This window comes from Falco biarmicus, chromosome 4 (genome assembly GCF_023638135.1).
Source record: "Falco biarmicus isolate bFalBia1 chromosome 4, bFalBia1.pri, whole genome shotgun sequence".
NCBI lineage: Eukaryota > Metazoa > Chordata > Aves > Falconiformes > Falconidae > Falco > Falco biarmicus.
The window spans coordinates 82443445-82465513 of record NC_079291.1 but is presented as its reverse complement, the minus strand read 5'-3'; the positions used below and the strand labels follow the sequence as shown (position 1 = coordinate 82465513).

Sequence of the window (22069 nt, the reverse complement as noted above, 5' to 3'; positions counted from 1 at the left end):
TAAAATTACTCCTGAGAGAAGAGAACGAGGGAAATAGCAGCATCGCGGTCCTAGACTTCAGGAGAGTGGAGTATGATCTGTTCATGAGCCTCCTTGGAAGAATCCCATGGAGTATGCTCCTGGAGAGAAAGGGAATCCAGGAGAGCTGGAGAGGTTGCTGTAGACAAAGAGCAGCTTTCAAACCTCAACTGTTGTGCAAGTCTGAGTCTCTTTGCTTCTGAGAATAGGCTATATTGAAAATTGGCATCATCTCATATAGCATTTGTTGGTAAGATAAAGCTGTATTTGTGAAAGAGGTACTAAATCAGGAGAGTGCTGGCCAGGTTTGTTGTAAGATATTTTATTAAATATAAGGTATTTCACAAATGGAAGCAGAGGAGCCAAATATTTCAATTGATATGTGACTTCATTTTAAACTTTTTTTTTTTTAGTTTAGAATAATAAAAATAGATCTTATAGTATTTCCTGACATATCACAATGGACTTTTTTCCAGAGATGGGACAAATTTAGTGATGGGTATTGTATGCTTAAATAAATGGGTCTGTTCTCACCTTTTCATCTTCTTGAGGACTCGATTGCAAACTAAAAATTCTGTAATTCTGCCTGTGGTGGTAGTGGATTGAGTGTCCTTTGGATTGTTTCTCTGGTATGTAGAACACAGGGAAGGCTAAATTTCAACTTGAGTGCCTACAAGTTATACAGAAGGTTCTGCATTGTGGGTGTGTTGCAATATGGAAGTGGGGGTTCATCTTCATCACTAACTGTCTGCTATTTCCCAGCTTTTTCCATGATGTTATGTGGCAAGGAGAGACTTCTTCCCTCTGTTACTGTGTCTTTTCTTTTGACAGTCATCTCTGTGATTGTACCATGTTCTATTCACTTTGATGAAGTTGTGCCCAGAAGTAGAAAAGCTGATTCTGCATTTTGTCATCTAGTACCTGGCAGTTCATTACTATGAAAGCAAACCAACGGTTTTAGTTTGCAACAAAGTAGGTTTTTTAATATTGTGGTTCTGCTCTTTATTGCTGTGTGGGTTTGTTGAAAACAAAATGTAAATAAACAGGAGTGTACATAATTTTGTGGCCAAATACTAATTAAAAGACTGAGCAATGTTTTGGTCTTATACATTTAATCATCATTCTCTTTCAGATGTATGTAATGAATACATTTCCTAAATAATGTTTTTCTTCTGGTAAACTGATTTTTCCACTTGTTTTTAATGAAGCATGACTTCAGTGCCTCATGTTTTGTCTAATGGTTTGAGCATAACATTCTTGATGTCAGTGCAGTTTTGAGGAAAGATTTTGTTGATTTAATATTGCAGAGGCAATGGAGGAAGAACAAACAAAGGAATGTCATTTTGTCTACGTGAATTAATCAGCAGTCTGGTGACACTGTAAAAGGAAGGTGTTCGCTGAGTGGCAGCTAATATTAATATTAGGTGTACTAATTTGTAGTCTATTTTAAGGTAATATTATCAGTTCTGAAATCTTTAAAATTTGAAGGAATCTGTATCCATGTGCTGTTGTCACAGGGCTGGAGGCCCTTTCTTAAGTGTAGACATCCATTCTCTTCTATTCTCTGCCACGTGTGACTGGGGAGGTTGCTGCCTGTCATGTTCCCAAACTGCAAATCACTGGACTTTTGCCATCCCCTGGCTCAGCAGCTTTTGGGAGAGCATCTTGTCCTGCTTCTCTAATGGTTCTTTTTCTAACTTCTCTGAAGTTGGTGAGCAGTAGGTGTTTGCCAACCTGAGCAGTTGGCACTGAGCGCAGTCAGCGGGTCCTTGCCTGTGGGGAGGTGCTGGTGGAGTGGGTCTGTGAGTAACCTGTGTGTGAAAGAGTTTGATGAGCAGCAGGTGTTAGGATCATGTTAGGATCAATTTAGCCAGCCAGGAGCTGGGTGAGAGTGTACCTGTTGCTCACGGAGAGAGGTGGGGAAGGGACCAGTGACTCGCAGGTGCATCTTCACTCTTTTGCTTCATTCCTCATCAACCTACTTCAGCTAAGGATGCTGCAGAATGAGAGCAGCAGTCAGAAACAGGTGATGAGACTGTGAGTGACTGGGAAAGCAGTTATGCTAGAAAATAAAAGGTTGGATTTGTTTACCTTAAAAAGTAGTTGAATGGGAGGTGACAAGTTGAAAGTGCAGAGTCTAATGAATGAATGGCTTTAGAGAACTTGTTTGGGAGCTGTTGTTTTCCCTGTCTGTGCAGTGCAAGAACAAAGGTGTTCAATGAAGCTGAAAGATGGCAAATTAAAAACTGATAAAAGAGAATACATTTTCAAGCAATGGGATTCATTTCCGTCAGAAATTTATCAGGGTTCAGAAAGAGACTGGATATTTATATGATCAATAAAAATATCCGGAGGAGTTGTCAGTGAGAGCTTGTTTTCAAAAGTGTTCATTAAATGGCTTTTTTTTGGAGCTGGGAAGCCCAAGGTGAGGGTGCAACTGGAATGGTGGTAAAGTGCCATAACCTTGTACCTGCCTGATGTGGTCCTTGTGGCTGGTTCTTAAGCATCTGATTTTATTCTTTGTCCTCTCTGGGTCTCTAGAGGGGTGGGATCCCAGGCACAGAGGGGTGGTTCATGATCTTCTACACCAGCCTGCACTGATGTTTACAAGGGATTAGGGTGCTGGCGTATGACAAACCTCTGCTCAAGAAGCTGCAGTCCAGAGCACCAAGGTGGCACGTTTGCTTTTTTAGATGGAGAAAACTCTTTCCAGAAGTGCAGCTCACAGGGTTAAGGAGTAGCCAGGCTTGGTGGTGTTTGCTTCCTGAGAGTGACCCTGAAGGTAGCTCCTGATTAAGCTAATGAGACATTTCTGTGGGTGTTTTCTGAACTGTGCTCTGGGTGGAGAGAATAAGCTGATCTTAAAAAAGCTGAAGAGGTGGTGTTACTTGGTTGCTTGGTCTATGTTTTTAACCTTTTTAGTTGGCTTATATATACAAAGTGTTAAAATGATTGTTCATCCATATTTTCAAAGGGTACAAGTTAAAACATGTGACCCACACCATGTGGGTAATGTGAAACATGTGTTGTGTAATGTGAAATTAGTATTTTGACCATATCAGACTGAATCATAGCATTTTAGTTAAAAATAATGGCTTGTTATTGTTTTGCCCTAGATAAATCGTTGGCTGTGGTTAAATAAGCTGTCCCTTAAGCTAGCCCAGTCTTACTGTTGGGAGCACAGCTTGGGTGAGAAATGACCCTTTATAGTTATTACAATTTCAGCAAGAATATGTTTATTCTTTTGCCTTATAAATGGCTTACGTTGTATGGAAGTTGCACGCTGTACCTCCTGTGCTTACCAAAATGCTCTACGGCTTTTGGTCAACAACTTAAGCGTCGGGGCTGGGCAGGCACTGGATGTGGTACTGTACATGTGGGCTGTTTGGGTTTTTTTTACCCCTCTGTATTCTGCATCAGGGTGGATCTACGAATACTGTGGGCTCCTGGACAGTTCCCTAGTAGTTATGGGCCAGTAATTGAAGGGAGTTTCCAACAGCTGTGGATAAGTGAAAACATTTTAACCCCAACGTATAGTGAGCAGAAAGGCTCTTTGTATAGACGCGTTCAGCCCTGTGGCTTGCGACTTTGGTCTGACGTGACGTGGAGTTTTGTCCTGTAGGTGCTGTGGGTGTCTGCAGGCTTCACGTGTGTTACTCAGCTCATTGCCTGAGGAAGTTCTGTTGTAGCAGCCAGACTGCTCAGTCCTCTCTGCACCGTGTCCCTTCCTAAGGAGGTGTTGCTGGGCTGTGAGGGCAAGAACCTGTGTCCCCTCTGCCCAGGAGAATCCTGTAAAGATAATGCAGATGTGCTAGGGGTGACCTAGGAGATAACCTGGTGTCTGATTTTTGAAACTCTTGTTGAAGTTGCTGATCTTTTATACCCTGGAGGTAGTAGAGGGAATGTTTTATGAATTAAGTAAAATATGGAAAATTACTACAATTTTTTAATAAAGCAGTCAGGTGATGTATATTCTGAAGCGCTAACCAAAAGCCCTTTTTCTTTGCCATTTTCAAAAAACCACAGCTGCCATATTCCTACAGTTGTTGACACATTGTAAGGGGACCAAGAAATTACTTTTCACGTTTAATGGAATGTGCTGTGTTGAGCTCATCGGATGAACTCAGGTCTGTGATTTTTTTGTCCTCTCAAAATCTGATGCGAGAGATTTGTCCTCCTGCTTCGGTTGTTGTAACCTGAATCCCTAGGAACAGAGCCCAGGCAGTGGTGCAGTTCCTCCTCCTTTATTTTTGCAGAGATAACCACACCGGCTTAGAGCACAGTTCAGTTTACTTTTCTTCAAAGTTAATGATATTTAAGCGTCTAGAACTGCAGGAAACTGGCTGTTAAGAGATTTAGAGGCCAATATCTGGGATACTTAGTAGGCAGGAGGAAAAAGAAATCTGAGGGTAAGGAATGAACATAGGTCTGAATTTTTATGTGCTGTAGACACTGGCAGAATAGAAGAATCTGATGCACTCTCACAAAACCTTTCTTTTCAGGGTTGAATAAGATTTTTTCTTTTTTTTCTTTCTTTTTTTTTTTTTTTTTAAATAGGTGAATAAAATATTAGTTTTATATTGCCAGTAAGTAAGGATGAATACATTTCCTTGTCAGTTCCATGCCTTCCCTCTGCCAGCAATGGTAATCTAGTGGCTAGGTTGAAGAATTCATGGTATTAAATTTTTTTTAAAGAAATGACCGTTTTCCAAATGTGAACCGTGCACATGGCATCAGATACTGGTGTCAGATAGAGAGTGGCCCTGTGCTGAGGCAGGTGAATAAAGCAGCTTCACACTTGTGGAAGATTGCTACTGCTTGAGCAGCAGGGCTAAGAGAAGTGGTAGAAAGAAGGGGAGGTTTTTTTAATCAAGAGATGAGAAATACACTGAGATAGAAAAGCAAGCTTGTGCTAGATAGGCAGTGGTGAGTGTTCCAGTAGATGGGAGTTAAATGAAGAAAAATCATAAAATTATTTCATGGCAGCAGGAGGCTGGGAAACATAACTGAACATGTTAAACTCTCTGTGAAGCAAGGGGACCCCAGGGGTATTTTAGTCAAATGATATTTAGTTTGTTGCAGTGTCAGTGGTGTGATTGCTTGTCAGCTGGCATATGTATGTGCTATAAGCAAAATGAGGGTTTTAGAGACCATGCACAATTTTCCAGAAGATAATAAGCAGGGGATTTATCAAGAGACATTAAAAGAGTTACAGTGGATTTATTTGCTCTGGTCCATTGCCAGGATATAAGGCAAGCTGAGCCCTCTCCAGAGAAGTATTGGAGGTGAGGGACAAGAGCTAGAAAGGAAGAACTGTAATTCTGGAGGAAAAACTTAAGGAATATAAGAGCATATAAGGTACACCGGAATTTGTAGGTGTACATTTAAAGTTGCCTGCTGACTGTTTGCCAAAAGAGCAATCAGATTGCAGAGTCTCCAGAATTTAAGAAATTATGGTTGGGAAGCTAAGAATCTCTCTGAATGTCTTGTTCTGGCACCTAAATTAGCCTTTGATCATCTTTTGCAAGCTCTCTGCCTGGTTGCGTCCTCTTCTCACCACAGTTTCCCATGGTGGCTGCTTTCTCCAGACTTCCAACCTTGGGTGCAAAGTTGGTGTTCAACATTAATGATATGCTACCTTTTGTGGCAAGAAAATGGCTGTTATGAGAGTATCACAAAAAGTGATGAAACCCATCAGTTACAGAGAGATGGTGGGACAGAGAGGGATGCTTAATTCCTGGTTTGCTGTGCTTGTGGTTACAGAGTACATCAGTCCTTCTGACCTCTTTCCCACCTATTCAGGTCTTGGACTTATAAAGAAAGAATTTTTATTTTTGTTGGAGAAGCCCTGGTTGTAGGGCACAATACATCTGAAGGGCTTCTTTATAGGTTACATCCATCTTTAGACTCCTGCAAGAGCCTTATATTGGCTTGAGGGGCAAAAATGCAAGCAGAGGTTTGATTTATCGAAAGTCACATTTGAGAGGTAAGGATATTTTGAAAATCCATTTCCTAATGTTCTTCTCAGTGCAAGGGTAGTGAAATGTGCTGGATGTTTTTATTTTTATGGAGTTAACAGTTTTTTTTGTAAATGCTGTTTTAATTGAGGTCTTGAGTAGAAAGTCAATGGTGTGTATATACATATGTGTCTGCAGTCAGTTCTAATTTGCAAAGTAATGTGAAAATAGGTCAACCACAGAGATAAATGTTGGGAAATGGCTGTAGCTGAGAAGGAAGCGGTTTGGAGGTTTGAGAATAGAAAATTTTGGTTTGAAGATGATTAGTATGGAAGTTAAGGGTGGTAAGAGAAAGGGGAACAATTTGCCTTCTGGTAGATGCTGCTGTAGACAAGGAGGATTTGAAGAGTTTCTAGTAATTTAATTTTTTCTGGTTTTGTTTGGCATAGAACTCTTGGGGTTTTTTGTCTGTTCTGGAAGAGTTGATTAGCTCTTGTTAGCAGTGCTCCAAGGGTGTCAGGAGCTGAGGGGATGTAGCTCCCTTAGATACATTCCTGTAATAGCAAAGTCTGACCAAATGTGCCTTTAGCCAGTGCCCTGCCTTCAGCCCCCTGTTTCTTTGGTCTTGCTGTCACTGTGTTTTTACTCCCCCCCCTTTTTCTGTAAGGCAGTGGGATGTGAACATACATCTTTGAAGAGAGAAGACAAATTACAAAGTAAGGCTTATATCCTTATCAATTCCTCCAGCCATCAAACTGGGGCAGAACCTGTTTACTGTCAGTAGCCCCATGCATGTTCCCCAGCCAGTGCTTCTCCATGGTGTGTAAAGCAGCTGCCTGTATCCCGACAAGCTTGAAGCGTGATACACGTATCTCCTGTGAGCTGGGGGCAAACGGGCAGCTTGGGGAAGGGGCAGATGCTAAATGATGCTGCAGCCTATTAACGGTACCTCGTGTCTGTGTTGCCACACAGCATGCAGGGCTCTGTGCTTTGCTTTCATGTGTTTCAGCACCTTGATACAAATTCATTTCTCTGAATTACAGAGAAGTTGAGTTGTAATCCTCCTCTTTGATAAAGACATCACTGAAGTTGAGATTTATAACATTTATTGCTTGCCTTTATTCAGTAGACAGGTTACCTGTCAAAGAAGGAAATTAGAGTGGTTTGATATTAATCATATTAAGGCTCAGTTGATTGTTTCTTCTCCCTAATTCTTTTCTAGCTGTTTGCAATTTAATTGTTAATGTTTTCTTCAAGTATTTTATGAGATACCGAAATGTTGAAGTGATTTATAATTGCAAGATTTATAATTGTATTTTCTCATTTATCCTTCTTTTACAAGGTTGGGTCTGTTCCTCTGTCCTGTTTTCAGGGCCTGTCCTGCCATTTATGAGTTCATCAAAGGTGGTTGCTCATGGACCAGAAATTATCGTAACTAAGTTTTCATCTACCCTAAGGATATATTTTTTCAATAGGTCCTGACATGCTCTAATATATTGAAGTATTCTTCAGTTATTTCTGCCCATATTTTGGCTTATGTTCCCACACCTCATGCTGCTAGTTTTACTAATGTTAAACATCTGGTCAAGGCAGAGTTACTACCCCGCTTTTTCTATGTGTGTATTTGTACAGCTCAGATCAAGAAAGCATAGACCTCTCTTACACAGTCATCTTTCTCTTTTATTTGTGTTTTTACAGGGAATAGTTAGCTAAATTATACCTGATTGCAAATAGCATCTGTTTGATGTTGAAACTCCGTATCTTCAGTCTCGAAATTTTCTCTTATTACAACTAATTTGGAGTTCGGAGTCTGGAGAGGAAGAGGAGGGGGAAATCTTGCCACTGATTTCCTATAATGAAGCAGTCTATTAACATTCTCCAAAAATTATCATTAATTAAACAAAAAGCTCATCTAACGCTAGGAACAGGAATATTTCTGTACCATCAAAAAAGCGCCGAGTGGGAAATATCATTATGATTCCACTTTACAAAGTCAGTCTCTGCCAGGCTTTAACCCATGCAGAAGTGAGAGAGCAAGTGAGAGAGCTGTGCATTTGGATTGTGGATTAATAGTGGAAGTTCACTCATGTGGAAATAAAGCAGATTTTACTGTTACTAGCAACTGTCATTAAAAAGCCATTATCGGAACCGACCAGCACAATTCCTGCTCTTTCATTGCTAATGACAAAACAATCTGTTCTTTAAAAAACAACAACCCTATATTTTCTTTCAGAGAATGGTGCAGGAGACTTACCAGAACAGAAGCCGGATAAAGAGAGGCAGTTGAAAGATTTATTGATCAATAAACCAGACAATTACAGCTTGTTTATAAAAGGGAAAAAAACCAAACCCCCAAACCTCGGGCCTGCAAGCAACACTGAGACTCTAATAATGATAACACTGGCATCCAGCTCGAAACGATAAAAGTCAATAGGAAGATATAGGATTTCAATAAAATTATGACACTAGATAAACTTTACCCCAGGAACAAATTTTCCCTGGGTGTGTGACTGACTTCAGTGAGATTTGTAACTTTAATTTCTTTCCTATTGATTTTTCTTTTCTTCAACTAATTAGAAAGTCTGCGGTGAATTGTGTGTATGTATGTTTGAGGAGGGGCTAATGAACATCAACAGGAATAGGGCCTGAGTTTGAATGTATGTATATAAGGTCAGATGACTTTGAAAAAAAAATTTTTTTGGCTGCATTTTACTCTTCAGTTGCTTCCAATACACAGCTGGGAGTCACTGTCATACTACTCAGTGTGCAAATATTTGAAGCTGTGGCTGCCCTTGGAGATATGCAGCAGCACTGCTCCAGTGTCCTGGGGGACCTCGGTGGGGAGGGTGATGATGATGCTTATGTGAACAGTTCTCAGTTCTTTCCCTAAAATTAACCCCAAAGTCGCTTATGTTACTGCTGTTTCTGACCCGCTCTGGTAGCCCTCTGGTGTGTGAATGCTGGGGAAAGAGACTTTCCTGTAGCTTCAAGCTACTCCCCAGCTGGGTCAAATTTTGGCTTTACATAGAGGGAATAGAGGAGCTGGTGGGAGGACTGGAAAGAAGCTTTCTTTTAGTTAAGATTATAAAACGTTTTCTTTTTAGTTATTTAAGCAATAGTAGGAGGCACGTTTGTTTGGTGAATTGGTTGTTGCTGGCAGAAGGAAGGGAAACTGTTCAACCTTTGAAAAAATCACTATCCTTCCTCTTTTTCAAACTTACATCTCCTCAAACACAGCTGCAAGCTGCAGCACTGGAGTTTGCTGTAGGGCATTAATTTCCTAGGTTTATAAAGAACATAAAACCCAATTATTCTGTTTTTAGGGCATGTTTAGAGTAAGATGCGTTTCTGTTCTGCTGTTAATTTGAAACTGGTCAAGGTAAAGAGCACCTGGAAATGTGCCAGTGTGTGGTCCATGGTGAGTAAGCAGAGATGCCCTGCGCTGGGAAAACTTTGGAAATTCCCAGAGAAACTGCTTTTTAGTAATTCTGATAAATACTCTTCTGATAGAAAGCAGAGGTGTTGGAAAAATGTTGGAAAGGGCACCTGAAAGTCCCTGGGGAGGCTTACGATGGGGCATGTGGGATGAGGAGATATTGCAGCAGTTACTAAATCAGGATTATGTTTTAGAGAATCTTTTTAGACAGAGGACTTCTCAACAAGAACTTCTATTTCCTGCCAAACTAACAAGATCTTTAGGAGGGAGGGGAAAAGCTTTCAGTAAGTGCTCTTGATGGGGAGAAATTTAAAAAATGGAGCTGGGGACCACTTGTTGGAAGCTGAGAATTGATTTCATTACAGTATTAATATTTAGAAATAATTAAAGAGGAAAGCTAAACTCCAGGATGAAGTGTTTAATTGTACCACCCTTTATTTCAGCTTTTCAGCACCTTTTTTCCCCCCAATACAGCTTGTGCTGTGTTTACCGTGCATGTTTTTTTCTTGAGACTTTTACTCTTCCTTTAAGAGAAAGGCTTTGAAGGGCAAGCTCGGTGGTTGATTTTAGGGGAAGGACGGCCGGTAGGGATGTCCTGCTCCCATGCAGTTTTCCCATCCTAACATGAAAGCAGAAGCTTGTCCTCCTTGCAGCTGAGCAGCTCAGGGAACTGCTAGGATCTTCCTGGGGATGACTCAGATGACCTAATATTCAGCAGTTAATTGGAAGCCGAGTGTGATGGGAATTGCCAGGGGTCCTGTTTGCTTTTGAAAAAATGCTAAGGATTTTGGGACTGCCCTGCTGTAATGGCAAGAACATTACAGTGTTAAATTATCACTTCGATGAAAGATGCTTAGCAGAAAATTAGGATAGCGGAGCAGCTAGGAGCACAGAGAAAGAGAGAGGGTGCTGTAATTGCAGCAACATAGAAGGATCAAACCAATACCTTTGCTAAACACTGTCATTAAATTCTCTTCTGTGCTCTGGACAATGATTCTGCAATAAACAGGGAATGAAAATCATCTGCTGAGCAATAGTAGTTTGCCTTATGGAGAATGCACTGGGCAAATGGGGTGATGTGTGTGAGGGAGGAGGAGGATGGACCGATCCTGTACTGCTGCCTTTCTGCTAAAGAAGTTCATTACAAGGCAGGCATGGTGTAGCTGGTTTTGGGTTTTCTTCTTCTGCAGTAACATGTAAGTGCTTCCTTTCATATGTCTGCCAGATGGTAATTCTTTCTAAACTATGGCAAAACTGTGCTTTCCTTGGAAGAATGTTTCTCTTCCGTCAGGACTGAGCAAGGAGCTAGTAGTAGCTTCCAGACCTGTTTATGTTAAAACCTGTTTTTCTTTATTATTTTGTTAACTCAGTTCCTGTAGCCCTAGGCTGTCCTTTGGTCTTGGGATCCTTTTACCTGCTGACCAACCCAAGCATCTTGATTGACCTTTCAGTCCACAACATGTTCTGAACACATGCTGTACCTCTGGCAGTGCCCCTAGTCTTATTTTCACAACTCAAATTTGAATGTTCCTTCCCTTTCCCACACGTGCACTTGCTATCCGTGTTCGGTCTTTGACCTTTAGATTTTGAAGGAGGTCAGTAGTCTTTGTAGATGGGCTTGCTCAGCTGAGCAGTTAGCATCACCATTGCTGTCTGAAATACAGCCTTTTTCGTTCGGGGGTGGGGGGAAAAGGACCTTTTTTTTGTACCCTGGCAATTCCTGATTTCCCCAGAAGAGCAGAATCCTAGCGAAGCATTTCAGTGTGGCCAAGGTGGGTTTGTGAAGTGCTCCAGGTTCAGTGTAACGGCAGTGGCCTGGTCTGGATGTGAACTGCACAGCTATAAAACTGAGTGGTCTTATAATAATATTTTGCACGTGTGTGGTGGCAGAATTCACACGAGAGAACTGCTTTGCTCAGGGCGCTTGTGCATTTCTGTAACAGGGTGAGATGGCAAACTTCAGCAGTGGAAGGGAGGCTGCACTGTCAGACTTCCTCAGAGTTTTTGCTCTTTGGATTTATGCCAGGGGCCTTTTTTGACCCTGTTCTGTAGCCTCACAAACATCAAGGCTCTTCCATGCAGTCAAAGAATAAAATACTTCGTCAGCTGGCTAATCCCTGTATGCATGTGGCACTGTAAGTGGTAATCTCCTTAAAATACACCTGACTTTTTGAAGTTCTCAGCCTTTTGTCCCCATTCTTCTTCTCCATCAATGCCTCGGAAGTGGGTGTTAGGTGCTATCTGAAGTTGGGAATGCATTAGGAAATACTCCAACCAGGAGCGCCCCCCAAAGTTTTACCTTTAGCTTTATACTTGGGGAGTGCAAGTGCTCACAGAGGGGAGAGGGATCCTTCTTTTTGTTTTTCTCTGCAAACACGTGGTTATAATTGCCAGCAAGTAGCAAAGTGAGCCAAACACATTGTCTGTGAGATACTAACCTCTGAAAAAATATTTATTTAAACACTGAGTTTTGCAGCGTTCAACGAGTTTAAGTCACATAAATTTAGAGGGTATTTGCTCTCAGCCACTTTGTTCGTTGTCAAATCTGTTTTGTTTCTGTTGTGACAATTCTGTTCATTCATTGCTGGAACTCTTTGGCAGGAAAAATGTCAAGTACTACACTAAATATGTTGCTGAAGGAACCCATTCAGCCATGTTGAATTAGAATAGTGTCTCCAAAAAAGAAGGCAGGCTCTGTTTTCAGTTGCCATCTGCTTGTTAAGAGTGTACTCATGTTGCTTTCCTGCAAGGGATATGTGCTTCTATAAGCACATGACAGTCTAATTTTTCGGTTTTCAGCGCAGCAACATTTATTTTGTTAGAACTGTGTGTTTCATCTGTGGCCTGATGCCGATATGAAGATGATGAGCGTATATCCATCAGAGTTTCATTGCTGTGTAAAAGAACAGTAGGCAAAAATGTAGAATATTGTTCTGGGAACCCTTTCCTTGGAGTGAGGTTAGAGGCTTTATCCCTAAAGGTGTTTGCTGTTCTTCCTGACAGGAGCGTGATGGGATGCGAGCAATCCTGGAATCGTATGACAGCGAGCTGACCCCTTCGGAGCACTCGCCCCAGCTGAACCGGCGTATGCGTGAGGCTGAGGAGATGGTCCAGAAGCTGCATGCTCATAACACCGAGCTGGAGGTAATGAAGAAGCACTATGGTTCACCCAGGGGTGAAGTAGTTGAGATCTGTAAGATTGAATTGCCTAGTGATGTGATCTGCCCTCACAAAAGAGAGATTTGCAAAATTCAGACTTCAAAATTCCAGGATCAATAAGACCTACGAGTTGTTATTCCGCATCTGAAGCTGGCAGAAGCCAGGAAGGATCTCTGGGTGGTGGTGAGCGTGCTTTGTGCTAAGCCCAGCTGTGCTGCGTGGCTGGAGTGGCAACTAGTTCCTGCGGGTTAAAGGGTTGTATATCGGGGAAAGTCAAGGGGTAATGAAGTGTAGCAGGTGTGGTGTCTTCTCTGTGGTCTGCTCGAAGTGATTCACTGGATCACACGTGTAGCAGGGCTCTTCAATATGCAGCGTGAGTGAGTGTGTGCTTGTAGAGCTTTACTCTTAAGGGCTGAAGAAGTGAGTGTCTGATGTTAATTCTTCTCATCTTGGCATTGGGCCTGAAAACTCCAGAATACCAGTAACTCTATTGAATGCTTTTTACTAGGTTTTCTCTAAGAAAAAACATTCCTTCCAAAGACAGAGCTATTTCTTGAAGGAATTCTGATACTCCTTTTAGTTCTCTTTTTGTAATGTGAAATGTAACAAGGTAAATGTGAACATGCATTTGCCAAGTAGTTCCCCTCTTCTCTGTTGTACTTTGTCATAATGGAGTGGGCTTTATGGTCAGGAGCTGAAATATTTGGAATATGTCTGTGATCTTAAAGGTTGGCAGTTCTATTACATAGGCTTTGCAATAGTCATAAGTATGGGAATTTTTCTTTCTGCATGTCTAGTTCCACCATTCTATAGATTTATACACGACAGAATTCAAATGGAGTAAAACTTGTAGGAAGTGATGCTCCTTAGGTTCATGTTGAAGGCATAGAGTGGGTTGTCCCACTGAACATAACTCTCTTTGTTGCTTCTGGCATCCTTAAAAATGCTCTTTTCTTGTGTTGGTGGGTGGGGTCTTCAGTCAGGCAATACTGGCTCCAGTGACCTTTAAATCCTTAGTGAGCGGAGCAGTGTAGTGTGGTACAGATCAGTATCATCCTGTTTCTCAGAAAAGGAATTCTGCAAAGTTTTGGGCAAGCTGATGGAGATGTTAGCTGGTAACCTCAGATAAAATGGAAATTTGCCTGAGTTTGTCTTGTCTCAGAATGTTTCTCTCGTGTTGTCTTTTGATCACCATACTGCTTACCACCAGACAGAACAGGATTAGATGCTGCCGGCATAAAGTGATAGGTGACTCTTTTATTCTGTTTTCTTAGTTGTTTCCAACAGTGGCTCTAGGTTGCTGGAGGGAGATTTCTGGAATCGTTTCCCTGAATGGGTCAGATGTTCATGCTATCTTTGGGCAACAGTGAAAGACGTTTCCTTCATCAAGTGAAAGCATGAAAGAGTGTGGGAACCAATTGCTACGCCCCTTTATTTATAGGGAACAAATTCTATGTTTTTTTTTTTTTCCATGGCTATAGATTAAGGGCTACATGGAAAATTTCAGAAAGGAGCTGTGTTCTCTGGAGCTTTGTTGTGTGTGATGTCAACCTTTAAGCCTTTCAAAGACTTTGCTAGAAGCAGGATTCAAAGACCTGATATTCCCCTTGTAAAGTAAAATTTTATGCTTCGCTTGATTGTGTTTGTCTTTCTGACTGCAGTGGTGGCTGCTGAATCCCATCTATTTTGAAATTTTTGGGGAAAGTTTTTTGGTCTAGTAAAAATCTGGAAACTGGAAAAGGGAAGTTGAGGTACAGGCAGGACTCCTGGTGCCTCATCATCCAGAGCAGCAGCTGTAATCAACTGCCTGTAGATCAAAGAACTGGTCGATAGCAGCTATTAATAACTTCTAACATAATGCTCTGCACCCTCCCAGCTCTGCTGAGCCTCTGTACAAATTTTAGAAATGTTGACACCTGCATGACTCATCTCACAAACGGAGGAGACAGCTGGAATGAGGCACCTTGGAACCTCAGTTGTTTCTGAGGTGTGGGAGAAACAGGCTCCGGAGCGGGGTGGGGAGGGAAGGAGAAAGGGAACTTCAGCACGTTGAGGTCAGTGTGGCAGAAGGGTGGGGGCATCCCGGGAGCCCCTGGTGTGGATGGGCTTGGGAGGGCAGCACACAATCAGCTTGTAGAGAAGCACAGGGGAACGAGAAGAGCGCATCCGTGAGCATCGTGCACGTGGCAGCAAAGCGACAACATGCCCAGCTGTTCTGATGAGATCCATGTAGAGGTCTGGGGAGGCAGCAAAGAGCGAGTGATGGATCTGAGCTGCAAAGGCCTGGCTGATGCTCTTACTTTTTGCTACAGTGTGGAAAACAAGATCACTAGTTAACAGGGGATATACCACCCTAGGTAACCCCAGTTATGCCCGCAGAGGAGTGCTTCTGGCAGCTCAGCACACACCGGGACGCTGTGTACAGGAGCAGCCCTTGCACAGTCCCCAGGCGCTGCATCCCTGCTGGGGAGGCTGCAGGTATCACTGTGGTCCAGGAGCATCTTCAGTTTAAAAAAGTCCTTGAAACCTGTAAGGCAATTGCATCCTCTTGCATTGTATTTTGTTGTTTCTACCTTTCAGCTTTGTTCACAAACCTTAAAATTCACACCATGCACCATGTCTCTCCTGCCTGACTTCTTTTATCACAGTTTTTTTTGTTTGTTTGGTTTGGGTTGGTTTTTTTTTTGCTGTAGAGTACTTAATTTACTAAAATCTCTTTCTGTGCTCCCTAGCAGAGAACCCTTTGATATTTCTTTTTTTTTCTTGTTTCTTCTGACTGCCCTAATCTGTTACCAGCAGCCCCACCGATGAACAAACCATAGAGAGGAAAAACTGATGTTTTTAACAGGGATTTTTCCTTACCCTGAAAATGGAGATTTTCCCATCCATTCCAGCAGCAGTGCTGCTTCACTCTGGTGAAGACAGAGTGATAGTGATAACGCAGTAGAAGCAAGGAGGAAACTGTGTGGAACTAGGAAGAATTTAGGGCTGAGGCAACAACTTTTAACTCATTAGGGAGATGAGGTCTCTGATAAGTCCTTTGCTTGATGTGTAAATGGAGGTGGGGAGCCATTTAAAAGAACACAGGGAATGAGAGAGGTATGTGTAAGCCCTGGAGGGTTGTGTGTGAGTGTTACTTTGGGAGGATGGAGTTAGGTGATGCACTGGGTCATGCCAGACTCCCTTCTTCCCCAGCCCTTGCTGGGCAGGACAGCTGCTGGGAGCACTGCTGCATCCACATCACAGACATTGCTTGGTTACAGGCACCTTTCCAGAAACTGGAATGCAGAAGGATGCTTTCATCCCAGATCACTTCAGAGATGCAGTGGTGCTACATAAGAGCTTGTCCTAGCGGAGCCTGATAGGGCAGAGAACTGAAAGGCAAAGAGAGGCTGATGGGGAACTTTTTATAAATCCCCTTCATTTGATGAATCCCCCCCATCATCCCTGATGAGAAAAGCTGGATCTCTTATGCATGGACATGCAAACACATAATCTGTTCTGGGATCAAAAATTACTGCTTTATCTGTCCCAGAACTGCCTGCCCCCAGCCCAGCCCCCCACTCACACCACCACTGATCTGGCTGGAGAGGTTTAAGGAAGCACTTTATGGACTGTTGAATGTAAAGCAGAGGGGAGATGCAAAGGAAAATGCCATCTGAAATGGTGGCTGGAAAAGCAATCAGGCTGTGTCGGGCTATTTCATGTGGTTAATGAAGTGTCACTCACCATCTTTTTAAAAGTGTGTTTTGGAACTGAAGAGGGAGTGGGAATTTGTCCCTGGCCAGCCTGCTATAAATACTTAAAATAAACAGAATTGTAGCCTTATTTATATTAAGGCGTGAATTTTTGTTTTGATACTGGTGATATTAACAGTTTTCTTGTCAATTTGGTTAACTTTTACTACCTTTGCTCTCGCAACTTCTAATTTCAAGGTAAATATGACAAAACAAGAAGCTTCTATGCAAGCAGCAGCTACTGTGAAAAAGCTCAGATGTGGAGTTAGTGTTTGAAAAGTGAAATCCAGCTGCACAAATGAGAAATCATCATAAATATAACTCCATTAATAGTGACTTTATTACAACACACTTGGCTCCATATGAAACTTTAATGAAGAGAGATTTGCAAGGAAGGCTCATGCTGACACCTTCAATGGTCTCAAGCATTTTTTACATTGAGAGATTTACAGTGAGCACCATATGTACTCTAATCAGTTAATTATGAGTCTGACAGTTTCAGCACATGAAGTGCCATATGTTCTGTGTTTTTGTTCCGCCAGGGGCATTACTGGTGACCTCAAAACTCATTGACCAAATACTGTCACTTTATCTGCACCTGATAACTGCAGCGCATCTGCTGGCGGTGAAAATTGGGCATTGTTGATTCTTGTGATGTTAGTCACAAATCTGCTCCTTGCAAAGGAAGTTACTTAGCAGTCACCCTGGTGTTTAAAGTGCTTAAATTTTATGTGCGGATGCAATAAAATGTTTATTTGAGCAGTTAACAGTCCTTCCTTGTCTCTCACCCAGCTTCCCCTATCAGTGCCTTCCACTTTTTTACCTTCTATTTTTTTCTCTCTCTTTCATCCACACTATGTTTATCTTGCTTTATCCCTTCTCTGCTGTATTTCCTCTCCCCCTCAAATGTAAATTGTTTCTTTACATAGCAGAAGGGATTTCTGTGACAATGGGAACTTTATGGAGAAATTTACTCCCATCTGTGCAAGGTACAGAGGAGTTTGGTTTAATTTTCAGATTTTTTTTTGCCTGCTTTATGTCTTTGCTGCCATCCAACCCTTGTGCACTTTTTTTTCCTCGGTGACAACTGTAAGAAGCAATGAGAAGATTACTCTGCTTGCTTCATATGTCTGGAAGGAGCAAATTCAAGTCACTAGAGCTTTCCTGCCACTCCAGAACGGCATATGTTTCACTTGCCCAGACTTCTGCTGTCATTGTAGCATCTTATCTGTGACTCATGTGGGAGAAAACAGGCTCTCTCTGGAGATGATGCTAATGTGCTCCATGCATCAGGTACCACTGATTGCTGAAGCAGTCACAGGGCTGGACATCATCTTCTGACAAAGCAAACACCTTGTCGAAATACCATTTTGAACCTGGATGCTTTGGCATCTCTTGGCAGACAAGAGCCTTCCTGGGAACCGCTGTGGTCCTTTGTGTTCCTTTTCTAAAGGGGAGTAGGTCAGGCTCCGTGCCCTCTGCCAGTCCTGCAGAATGGGTTGTCTGGGCTTCTCTCTTCTTTCACACGCTTCACCTTCCTTCAGACCTGAGTGACCTTATCAAGTCAGGGAGCTGTTCGTTTCCTTCCCTCCCTTTTACACCTGCCAGTGGCTGTGTTTTGGGAGAGCACCTTGCATATAACCATCATTGTAATGAGGAAGTCAAGTCATGAAGGGGCTTAATGATTTGTTAAAGGTGACAGTCCCTGCTCAGTGGAAGAAGAGTGCTTCTTAAAACTGGTTGATACTGCAGCAGAGCCTGTCTCTGCATGTCTGAGACTTTTTGGTTGAACTGGATCTTAAAATTCAATTACTATTAACTTTTTTGAGGAGATTCCCCATTTTGGCTCTGTCCTAGAAGTTAGTAATTGATCAAGAGAAGCAGTCCATGGCACTGCCTTATACTGGAGATATTCTGCACAAACCAGCAGTTTTCACTACAGGATTTTTACAGCTATTTTTAGTGCATGGATGCTCTGACAGTTGAAGAATGGCTTTAACTCAGCAGTTCCTAGGGACTGCAGGTAACGGGAAGAAGCAAGCCTCCATCGTTCTCAAGAAATGAGAATGTCCTGGCACTAACTTGCATAGAGTAAATTACATGATTAACTATGACAGTATCTCTATCTCTGGCCTCTGATAAGCTGCTTTATAGACAAGCCGCCAGCAAAATGCCACCAGATGCAGAACAACGAGCAGCTGTAAGGACCCTTTTGCCGCTCTTGGCTGCATATTGAAGTAGGCTATTGAAGTGCACGGGACAGAAAAGCGTTTCCCAGCTCTGCTGCTCTCCTGTGCTTGGAGTGTCGTAAGAACAAGGGAAAACACTGTAATTGCCATCACGTCTTGCTGACAGGGATGCCTCTGATCTAGATGCAGTCCCTGACCCGCCCCTACTTCACTTACTGACTAGATCATGTCTTAACTCTCTAAATGTAAAAATTTTGACTAACGATAAATTATCACCAGTGCTGGTAACGCAGGGAGTTTAGGATGGACTCCCACTGTCAGAAGTGTTTCAGCCTGCAGGAAGCATACCTAGCCTAGGTGGGACCGTGCTAATGTCATCAGCCTCCTGTCTAGGTGTGATGCTCAGAGGGTATGGGTACGGGAGTGCTCCTGTACCTGACCTCTCAATGGTTGCACTTCAGCCCCAAGCAGATTGATAGGTGCCAGCAACAAAAAACATTTTTCCCTCCCCCTCACTTATGATCCCCTTAAAATGCTCTTGGTATGAACAAAATCTCCTGTAGCCTCTTCTGGTGATGTTAAAAGTTACCAGGCACAAATGAGGCTTGACCTAGGGAATTTGGATTAGCTTCAGACGCACCTAGCTATAGGAGACAAGAGAAACAGATGAACTGGGTCTAAATTCTTACAGAAGATTTAAAATTGGGCTCTTTCTTACTGATGTTTTGGAAAGAGAAGATAACTGATGTGCAGTTATGAGTCATATGTACCGCAATAGAACAGGGGAGAGCATTTTGTATGGTGTTGAGAGCTTTAAAACCCTTTACACTGGAGAGCCTGCATGCCTGTGCCTAGAGATACGGGCTCTGCAATTAGATGTCTTTAGGTGGAGGAGAAAGTAAGAATACATTTGGAGTGGGAGCAGTGGCCTCATCCGCAGCAAACAGCAGCAAAGACGCTGCATGAAAGAGCTGCTTTTGCGCAATATGGTGCATATCACCTCCTGCCACAGGTGCTGCCGTGGGAGCAGGGTGCTGCAACCGGCATGCAAGTAGCGCGGTGATAACACGGCTCTTCCCTCACAGGCAGAAGACAGAAGGAAAATAGAAAATTAAGCGTCTTTGGGGAATGGGGTTAGGAACAGGTAGCTTCCAGCTTTCCAAAGGGAAGGCTTTGAAAATGTAAAAATGTGTCCTTATGTCGGTCTCCATCACTTGCCGTTGCGAGCCAGGCAGTGTGGAGGGAAGGGCTGGGAGTCAGTAGGGAGGGTGCTGGGCAGGTGCCTCTAGCACTTGCACCATTGTCCAGTGCTGCTTTCCCCAGTTACGTAGTTGTTTGGTTTTTTGCAACACTAGGGAAACATTCAACAAATAGGGCAAACTACATTCTGCATCTAATCAGAGATTTAATCTCTTTGAATCTCTTCCAAGCTGGAAAGCGTGGAGATTTAATGTGGCACTGGTCTCATCCATGTGGACTGTGCAGCTACAGCCCTTGTCACTGCCAATGCCACATGTCTGGTAGCAGGGTTTGTCTTTGGTGCTGCTCGAGTGATCCTTGGATAGGAACGATCAAAGCTTCTCAACCGCTTCCAGGGTGTATGGTCTCTTTCTGGAGCAGGGTGATGGGATCCCGTTGGAGGCAATGCCACATCCTCCAGAGCACTTCCAGCCCGAAGTTGCCTGAAATGTTTGGTACGTGTTCACGGGGCTCACCACCAGAGAGCTGTTTCGGTGCCTGGCTCAGCAGGGATGGGAAAATTGGAAAATTAGCTGCTCCTGGCCAGTGTCTCTCCAGACTAAAAGCCAGGTTCATTTATGCTGGATCTCCCAGAGGTGCTCTCAGGCCAGCGCATCTCATCTGTTTTGAACTATATTGGTGATTCAGGCTTCAGTGCTAGTACAGACCTAAGGCTGATGTTAAGTGTCTCCTGATTATTAGGACTGCTACTTAGGAACGTTCTCACATTGATGAAAGCTTTAACAGCTTACGGAAGCCAAGCGGTGCTAGGGCAGAAGGGAGGTAAATATCTTGTGAAAAAAGTAAAAGCTAAGTTTGCACCTTGGGATAATGTTTTACATGGAAAATGCCAGTAAATCTTAGATATTCCCTAACTCTGCGTGACATTAAATAGTGCTTGTCTGGGTGTCTTAAGATATGTTCTGAACTTCTTGAGATTTTTTGATTTTTATGATGGCTGAATTTGAATTCTGTGATTTCTAGTGCTTCATTCCAGAATAATTATATAATCTCTGCATAATTTAAGATTTTAAGTGTTTGTGTTTTCATGTCATCTTTTAATTCAAGGTGGTGGTTTCCTGTAAGAAAGAGGGATTAATATTTTTAATGATTATTTTCTATTTAAAACTACGCTGTAAAGTCTCCAGAGAGTTCCTGCAGGGCCTCTACACAGGCTTGTTGTACAGCTGAGCTCATTTCTGCCCACTGTGTTTCTATGGGCTCCAGCTACAGACTTCTGTTGAAATCCTGTTAACAAATAGTTATAATATATAAACAGAAAAAGTGCTTTGAGAAAAAAACCAACATCAACACAAGCTTGTTCCCATACTCTTGTGGATCCTAACACTCTTGCTCTTTGCAGTTTGCAAGGATTGTGAGATCCACTTCAATACACTTAATACTTCGGTTATTATGGCAATTAGAACAACAGTTGTTGCTGTCTGGGTTTTCTTTTTGAAGCCCATTGATTCTTTATTTTGGCCTTAATTACCAGTAGTAGAAGAGGTGTTTCTTCAGGGAACTAATTAGTCTAAAAAGTCTGGTTCAGCATAGTGCTTGAGTGCAGTTAGTTGAACGGCGCCTAAATGCAAGAGCCAATTGCAATTGGTTTATTTCAGAACACACATAATTATTCACCTTTAATACTTCTCCATAGTTATGATTTGTGTTTACTCCCATGCGTTCCGCTAGTCTTCCCCTATGGACTGGTTTGTCCATAGGCTGCAGCATCTTCATTTCCCCAGTTTGGTTTCATATTAAAGTCATGAATTAGAGTGCGGCACCACTGAAAGTCGTAACTTGATCAGAATTTAAAGGTGGCTGAATTCTCTCTTTATTTTTCTCTTTTTCTTTTTTACTGAAATATGACTAGCCTACTAATATTTGGAAAAGGCTGGGAACAGAATAATTGAAAAAGCCAGCTGATAGCGGTTTTCACCAAGCTGTGAATAAAAACAAAGCTGTTGATATAGATCTCCTCTGTTCAGGGGTGGTCCAGGTAAATTGTAAGGAACAATTCTGTTTTCTCAGAGGCTTTACAATTTATCTATTTGCTTTAATCAGTGTTAATGTCAAATGTGCTTTGATTGTGCTAAAAGCTCTTCAGCAAAACAAACTGGAAGTCCTAAGTTTTGGAAAATGCCACAGTCTTCCTGTAATGTAAGATGTAACGTTTTTATTTTGATTTTTATTTATACTGTTTAATGAAATGAGCAGTACTACTGTACAATACACGTGCCATGAATCCAACTGTGATGTCAGTAACATAGATATGAAATGCATGGCACATTGATTTGACATATTGAACTGATTTATGTTTTCAATTTGTTTAAA

At 42.2% G+C, this 22069-nt stretch overlaps 1 protein-coding gene across 1 annotated transcript in view; it reads left to right on the top strand.

Moving 5' to 3' along the window:
- Positions 1-22069, top strand: part of MAD1L1 (mitotic arrest deficient 1 like 1) — a 380568-nt gene that overhangs the window by 147732 nt on the left and 210767 nt on the right. The window contains exon 12 of the mRNA XM_056336428.1: positions 12415-12555. Coding sequence (XP_056192403.1) covers positions 12415-12555 — 141 coding nt within the window. The remainder of the gene's footprint in view (positions 1-12414; positions 12556-22069) is intronic.